This window comes from Onychostruthus taczanowskii, unplaced genomic scaffold (genome assembly GCF_017590055.1).
Source record: "Onychostruthus taczanowskii isolate IOZ18803 unplaced genomic scaffold, ASM1759005v1 scaffold110, whole genome shotgun sequence".
In the NCBI taxonomy this organism is placed as follows: Eukaryota; Metazoa; Chordata; class Aves; order Passeriformes; family Passeridae; genus Onychostruthus; species Onychostruthus taczanowskii.
The window spans coordinates 1,525,386-1,533,888 of record NW_024497630.1 but is presented as its reverse complement, the minus strand read 5'-3'; the positions used below and the strand labels follow the sequence as shown (position 1 = coordinate 1,533,888).

Here is an 8,503-nt window from a genome sequence, read left to right as displayed (position 1 = left end):
AACAAAAGACTGCTTTCTTAATTTAATAACCATACTTACACAAAGACTTAATTTAAGGCATAATCCAGCTAACTGAAGTTTTCAGTAAAGTGTTTCTGTTGCTTTTTATTAGTAATAACTGGTTCAGGTTACTGCTGGCCAAAGTAACGGACCATTAAAAAGAAGACTGAAAAGCAAATTGCTTCAGTACTATCTTCCATTAGGGCAACTTGTAAATTAAATGTTGTGTTGGCCATTGGACCCTGGGAGCTTTCCAAAAAACTTCATAAATCATCTTATCAGACAAGGTCCAAGGCTTTAAGCAGAAGCTGGTAAAACTCTGAAGCCAGAGTGTGGTTTTAGAGAAAGCTGCTCACATTCTAGAGAAAGAATGCTACCGTTGCCCATAAAAGCTTTCATCCAAAAAGCACAGGGCAAAATTTTGGAAGATCTAGACAAAAAGACAATGGCTGATATTTAACAGGCATTCTTGAAAAGAGAGCTCTTCAACTTCAATTCAACATGCCAACTGGAGACTCTCAGTTTAACAGCAATGCCTCTGACTGCATCACTGCAACAATACTTTTGTAAATGACATTTCGGGCTCCCAATACTCCAGAGTATTTCTTCCATGCAATCTGGAATCATATCCAAGGATCCTATAATACTTCCATTTTCTATTTCAGTTTTTGTGTGAAGTGTTTGAGGCTTTCTAAAATTGCAACGTAAATGCAGATCAGACTCCTCTGATAAAGCCAAATGTACTTAGATGGAACAAGTAATACACAAATCCCATCATCTTTCTATGTACAAAAGCTGATGCATAAAAGACTCAATCATGTTATACAGGAAAACAAACAATTTCAGGAATATGAAGTAAGACCAGCTGCACCCCAAAATTTTTAAATTCACAAATTCCTTCACAATGTAGCAAGAGACACAACATAGTAAGTGAGCTCCCAGGTTCATTCCAGAACCTGACAGACTATGCTTTGGCTAGTCTTGGGACAAAGACAAAACATGACTTAGGCAGTTGGTAAGTTACTGAGCAGCAAGTATCTTTGAAATCATAACTGTCTCTAGCACCATATGTGCTCCGTTGGGAATGAAAAATCAGACTATTTTCTTCAGAATTAGAAATCACAATTATATTCCTTGAATGAAGAACAGAAGCTCAAAGCTCCAAACATAAGAACATTTGCGCTTTAACATTTTCCCAATGAAAATACTGCCTGTTAAGCTTAGTATAGTGCTACTACCTAATTACCTAATTTTTTTTTCACCTATTTGGCTTATATTTTATTTCTAAACATTCCTAATATGCATTTGCTTCCAAGCATTATTCTGTGACCAACCCTGTTTATTATCAGAGCCCTTAGAGTTCACATGAATGCCTAGAAAGCTTTCCAAAGCTCTACTCACCCTGCCTTTTAAACTAGACTAGTAGCTCAGGTACATAGAAGTAAAAACAAAGACAAAAAAGTTAAGAGATGCATTTAATGCATCATGGTAGCATAAAGCCTTTGGAGTAATGGTAATTTAACCATTCTCTGCATTTCCTGAATGTCAGTTTATAATAATGCATTCCCTTATACCAATGGCTTTGACAAGTCAGGAGACATAAAGTAAATGGTGACAAAGACAATAGGGAAAGTGCCACAAAAAAATAAAAATCCAAAGAAAACCCCCCATGTTTCTCTCAAGTAAGCATTGTAGCAGACTTGTTCAATGCTTTTCCTCCATGTTAACCTACACCATGGTAAAGCAGAGAAACAGCCACACAAGCACAGAGTACTGAGTAAATAAAAGACTCTTGATGCCACCCTGCTATAATGCAAATGGAACAAAGGGTCAAAGGCATTCACTAACAGTGATCATTGAAACCCACACATCAGAACTCCTGGAGAGCACCATATTTCAGAAAGATGTTGTAAGTATATAGCTGTACCAAAGCTGGAGGCAGAACATTCCTTGTTGGATTTGATGATCAGACTCCTAGTGAGGTTCCTCAATGAAAGCAAACCCTACTAAACCAGTCCTAAATACATACTGGTTTTATGTATGTTTGTGAGGGAAAGTAAGGAGTTCTTATCACATCACTTATTCCAACTGGTTTTGTTCTGCATTTAGGCATTTGCTTTCAAGGTCATCCTTATTCTGAGCAGCTGGTTCCTCACTGTGGGCCACAGAGATTTCTGACTGGTCTGTCTTTGTGCTGGTATCAGCCAGCTCCTCTTCAGCTGAGGCGGGGCCGTGCAGCTCCTTCACGTGGAGGGTGGGGTTGGTCATTTGCTCAGTGTCTTGCTGAGAGGCTGGCACACTGCTGTCTTTGGGAAGCTGGGGGCAGTTGACAGGAGCTATCACCACAGGAGGCTGAGGTAGGTCTTTCTGTAAACGGAAGATCACAGTCAAAATTATGGAAAACAAGAACTATTGTGTTCAGTTATCCAAGGAAATGGTCATACAAGATGAAGACTAAAGGTCCATCAACTCTGTTATCATTCTCCAGCAGTGGACAGATGCATACAGTTACCCTTTGTGTTTTATAGGACACCAGGGGAATTTTTCCTTCCAGAAAAGTGTTTGCTTTCTGAGTGATTGTTCCTCACCAGTTTCAGATGTGCTCTGCTGATAAGGCAGCAACAGGCACTTGGTCCAGTTCTGCCCACCTTTACTATCACTGTACAAGAACTGGCAACTTTTACATAACATTTCAGATGATCTCTAACAATTAAATTAATTTCTCTAGTGGAAGCTTGTGAAAGTTATCACCAATAGTTGAATAATAAAATAAGACTCATGGGGGGAAACTCCAGCTTCATAGATTTGGCCTTCTAGTAAGTATTCAAAAACTAAAATCATGCATGATAGAAATTATTCCTTTTTGAATCAAGCTAATTTCACTTGCAACACAGTGAAACAAAGAGATAATAACACTGAACTACATTTCCACCTTCATAAACAATATGCTATGAAAAAAACATTAAGAAAGTATTTTAAGGGTATATTTTATATGGTACTAAACCCCACATTTTATATAATATTGTAACCTTTAACTACTAGTGATACTTTCAAGAGAGCTAAACAAGTAACATTTTGGCAGAATCAAGGATGGACAAGGTAGACTTCACTACTCTGATTTAAGTGGCCATAAACACTGCAAAAAATCAGAAAATCTTACTGAGGCAAAAAAAAGTACGTAAAAAGCAAACAGTCAAGCAAAATGAAAATCTTTGTGTTTGTGTGATAATACTGCAATATTTTACTCAACTTTAATTCTAGTTAGGTTTTTATAATATTAGTATTTCCTGAAGACACTCATATCAAACTGGTATTCACCGCAAAGCCGCTGCCCGTCCAGAACATGGCAAGCTCCCTTCTCCAGAGGGCCACCACGAAGCTGGTGAGGAGAGTACAGGGCACCAGGTAGAGGAGAGCAGGCTGGCCCATCTGCATCAGTGCCAAGGCAACAAAGGTCACAAGAAGGCCTATGCCATATGCTGGAAGAAAACAAACCCAGCAAAACACAGTTATTCAGATAGAGCTCTGCTCAAGCACAACTAAATAATTGGCTATAGGAGCATTCTCACTGGAACTTTTTTCAAACAATATGTAAAACATCTCCAGAAGTTTTACAGGCCTCTTTAGCATTATTTACACCATGTAAACATGGAATATTACAGTTTTTCTATTGATAACATGTGAAAGTAGTGTGATTGGCCTAGTCCATACTGTGCAATTAAATAACTACCTTAAGCAAAATAAATATATGAAATATTGTGCATCATATTATATTTGTGAACTCAGCAGATACAGACAAATATTTTGACCATTATAATATGCTTCTTGTTTGGGTTGGCTTTAGCTGTTTCTTCCTATCCTGGCACACAGCTAAAAAAAAAGCCAGCCTGCTCTAGGTTATATGTTTTTATTACCTTCTATTTAATTTCTGCATAAATATGGCAAAATTTATTTACAGAAGCAGCTTGGATCTCATAATGTAATTATTTTCAATTATGTTTTCAAGACCATGAAGTTAATCCAACTTTTTCTTCAGATCCAGATTCCAGATTTTTCTTCAGGAGGTCAAGAAAGACACTGAGGGGCTTCCAGAGAAGGGAATGGAGCTGGGGAAGGGTCTGAGAGAAGCAGCTGAGGGAGCTGGCAAAGGAGCTCAGCCTGGAGAAAAGGAGACTCAGGGGGACCTCCTCACTCTCCACAACTCCCTGACAGGAGGGGACAGCCAGGTGGGCTGCCAGGGAACAAGGGACAGGACAAGAGGAAATGGCCTCAAGTTCTGCCAGGGGAGGTTTAGATTGGATGTTAGGCAGCTTCCTCCCCAAAAAGGTTTTCCACTCCTGGCACAGCTGCCCAGAGCAGTGTTACCTCTCTCTGCAGGGATTTAAAAGATGTATGGATTTGGCATCTGGGGATATGGTTAGGGGTGGGCTTGGCAATGCTGGGGGACTGACTGGACTTGATGACCTCAGAGGGCTGTGATTAGAATAATCAATAACTCTTTACAGCTCTTGAAAATGCTTTTTGGGCTGGGGCATATTCTGTTATTATTGAGAGTTCCTTATATATAATTAAAATATTTCTTATTGTTTCTAATTACGATTTAAGTCCATTGCCTCACATCTTATGTGCACACCTGTAAAAAAAGTGTCTCTGTCCTCTCTGCAGTCTCCCATTAGGCAGCTGTGGGCAGCAACAGAATCTCCTCTTTGCCTTCTCTTCTTTTTACAACCCTGTGCTCCAGTCTTCATCCATCCTGATGGTCTCCACTGGATTTACTCCAGTATGCCAATGTCTCGTCTGGCACCAGGGATCCTGGTTAACTCAGTCTTAAGTGACAAATTGAGAGGAATAATCACTCCTCTCATAACTGCTGACTCCATCTTGCTAACTCAGCCCTGTATGTGGCTCATTCTCAGTGCTGCAATAGCACACTGCTGACTCTTTATCAATACAACATTTTCTGATTTCTGCAAACACATTTTTAAAGTACCAGATAAGACAACAATTTTGTTTTACTATATATGAGAGACAATGATTTGGAACATCAATAAAAGCTTCTCTCTACCCCTGCTAGAAGTGTCCATGAACCTAGGTATTTTTTCAAAAGAATTTCTAAAGAAGTTGTTAATGACAATTTCTCATGAAATTCACTGCAAGCATTAGAAGTCTTTAGCAGAAGTACACTGCAAGTATGTCCTAGAGTGAGAAGGATGTGAGTTTTTTGGGAGGTTGTGGTCAAACAGGACATCAGGACAACAGACAACAGGAATCTGTCAGATCCTATTCAGCAGTAGTATTTACATTCATGGCACATAACTCCATGGATTTTACAAACCAAAGAAGAAAACTTATCTAGAGGTGTTACAGTCATCATAATTAAATTCCCTGCATCATAGGTTATGGATTTTTAGAATACACAAGAAATTAAGAACAAAGCCAAAGGATGCTATCCCTGAACCTGAATTCTCATGCACAATAAACTCAAAGATTCATGAATCAAGAAACCACGATGAGTAGCTGAGCACATGTAAAAATAGTGTAATTACAAAGGGCAGACTGAGACCTCGGCAGCCATGGAAACAAGAGCTCCCCTTACATAAGGCAGGCAAAACAGCTCAGAAAAGCAACATCAGCTAGTTTGGTGATGGAAGATCTAGCCTTGAAAGCACTTTGCTAAATATTTCTGTTTAATAATAAAAAGAGGAACAGGATAAAACACCCAAACTATGCCATGCAAGACTGATGGCATGCTTTTAGAGGGAGCCACTCCTGTAGGTCTTGTGTTCAGGTGGCACTGTGGTACATACCTATTGTGCAGGCTACAAAATAGACTCTGGATGACTGCACCTGAATATCAAATCTATGGCAATAGGCTACCAGTAAGCCTAGGAAAAGAAAGAACAATTACAATATGCTTCCAACCTAGTCATGCACTTCATGATAAAAATAAAACCATCAAACCAACTAGGAAATCACAAGAATTTTTTTTCCCAAAAAACTTCCTTGGCACCCTGTGTTTAAGCACCATGACAGCACATCCAGGAGGCTGCACAATTTACAAACCAGTTATCTGATGGTACAAACCCCATGTATTGGAAGCACTCCAAATGTAAAACACACAGCTACAAACATGCAGATCATAGATAAAAATGTCATATCATCTCTACCAAACGTTTGTAAAACTACAGTGTTCACAACAAGAGCAAGAGTAAGTTCAGCCCTTCGAGCTGGTACTGAAGACAGTAGAATTTTATGGTTAATAACTATGCCTGTTCCAGGTAGAGGGGAGGAAGGGAGACTAATGGGCATGACAGATTTCATATTTCCCAAAATACAAGAAAGTAAACAAATGATTTTGCAGAAGGAATCTAAAAGCCAGAAGGTGCATAGTTTTTACAACTGTAGTGATGCCAGGGATAGTTCTACATACTATCTAAAATCAAATTTGAGAGAAGGTGTGGCAGAAATACTGGGTGTAGTGTAACTAACAGTCAGGAAGTTTTGACTGGTCAGGCATCTGTACTTAATCCATGTGCAAATGGACAAATAATTTCCTCTATCACCACACTATCAAAGATGCTTTATAGTATAGAATCAGTTGCTAAATCTACTCCTGCAATTTCTCTACATTTCTTGACATCACTGCATGTGAAACTGAATCATAAGATTAATGTGTATTTTTGTTGTTGAAAAGGTGAACAGTGCACAAAAAAACCCTATACTTGAAAATTTATCAGGTTTACAGTAGTCAAATCAAACCTACCACTTGAAGCAGGAGTACAAGAGGAATAAACTAATATGACAGTGCAACATGTAAAATTCTTAACATGCTAAACAATACCTGGAACTAAAATGTCTCCAAATCCTAGGAGAGAAAAAGGCCTGTCACATAGAGCCAAGGGTGAGGAATTCAGTCGTGGAACCTTCAGGACCATTGGGAGCTTGGAATGAGAGAGACACATGTCTGATGAAAAGCATAGTGACACTACCTACCAGAACTTGCTCCTGTTGTACTCAAACTGTAAGTTTCAAATACATCAGATGTCTCCTTCATACCTTCATTACATACAATATTACTGACAATAAACAAAATGCATTTAAGATGGGAGCAATGAAATACTTTCTAAATACTAGGTTAACTTCAAAGTCTTCACATACAATTGGGTATCAACTCTGCTTTAGCTGCAGGTATGTACAAAATTTAAGTAATATGCTATATACATAAGAAATAATAATTTATACAGTTCATTCATCTGGGTGCAACAAAAGTCTCAAAAGACCAAGACATGAATAATTTTAAAAAGTAATTTTTCAAATCACTTTAAAGACTCTTCCCTGCCCACTGTGCTCCTATTTATTACATAAATTGCAATGTGAGGCACAGTATGCCATGGTCCATTGCAAACCTGTATTTTATTTCTTGCATTACATTAAAGAAACTTTATTCTCTTTTTTCTTTTCTTATATTAGTGCCAAAATAATTTTATATAATACTTATACTTTCATGACTATTTTATACAATTCATTCTGTGCATAAAGTTGAATCCAAAGGGGCACTAAAGGGGTACAGGAGAGAAGAACAAAAGAAGTCAAAGAAATAGTATGGACTATATGGATTGATCCACATCCTGCAAACAACTATTTTCTTTGCTATTTTCCCACATGACACTATTACATTCATTGCTGAAACAGATCAAATTAATCCCCAAATTAATATAACCAGGTTTTCCTACTGGTTAGCTTTTTTGTTTTGTTCACTATATCTCACTATCTCCTACATCTCACATACTTTCCTCCCTGAGTCAGCCACATCTGGTAAGGTGTTCATGCAATTGGCTGCTGTCCAATGGTGAAAACCCATGAACACTGACTTCTGTTTTCTTCTGTCTCCAATTTGTGTTTCTCTCCTTTACCTATAGCCTCAGCTTTTCATAAAGCAAATGTCAAAAAAGGGAAGGAGGGGGAAGAGACAGACTGATTATATGTTTTATCTCTTTAGGAAAAGATGCTCATGCTTAATTAGCAACAAGTTAATATTTACAGATGTGGTCATGTTTTTGTGAAGCTGAGCTAACCAGCTTTCTTATCTTGAAACCTTGTCAAAAAAAGATAAAGGAAAACCAAAGCTGGTGTGATGAACCACTACAAGTCTGCTTTGCCCCTCCAGAATAAACATTCAGGAGCACTTATTCCCACATTAAGCTCTTTTCAGACTGGCATCTTCATTTCAGCTTTGTGGTCTTGGATTTTAGAGAAGTTAAAAGTGTAATAGTTGAAAGCTAGTGCCAGATTTTCAGACAACATGCAGTACCTTTTCATGAGTGGCAGAATCAGATGGGCCTGCAGCCACTTCCACCATTATACTCTCCCCAGTCTAAAGAAAAAAATGGGAAAATTGTAAATCAGCACTTCACTCAGCAGCTCTGGGATCATTTAGGAACACACACAGAAAGAAGTCATTACACTTTGCTCTGTGGGTAGCAGGCAATAGAGAAGCACCTTA

At 38.4% G+C, this 8,503-nt stretch overlaps 1 protein-coding gene across 2 annotated transcripts in view; it reads right to left on the bottom strand.

The window, feature by feature from the left end:
• Positions 1-724: 724 nt before the first annotated feature.
• SPPL2B (signal peptide peptidase like 2B) overlaps positions 725-8,503 on the bottom strand; it is a 24,671-nt gene continuing 16,892 nt past the window's right edge. Inside the window, exons 11-15 of one of the 2 annotated variants that reach the window (XM_041422994.1) lie at positions 8,312-8,374; positions 6,842-6,941; positions 5,808-5,885; positions 3,319-3,479; positions 725-2,367 (exon numbers count right to left, since the gene is read on the bottom strand). In XM_041422994.1, coding sequence (XP_041278928.1) covers positions 2,080-2,367; positions 3,319-3,479; positions 5,808-5,885; positions 6,842-6,941; positions 8,312-8,374 — 690 coding nt within the window. In that variant the 3' untranslated portion in view covers positions 725-2,079. Of the gene's footprint in view, positions 2,368-3,250; positions 3,480-5,807; positions 5,886-6,841; positions 6,942-8,311; positions 8,375-8,503 lie in introns of both variants that reach the window. The other variant, XM_041423003.1, reaches the window with a different exon arrangement.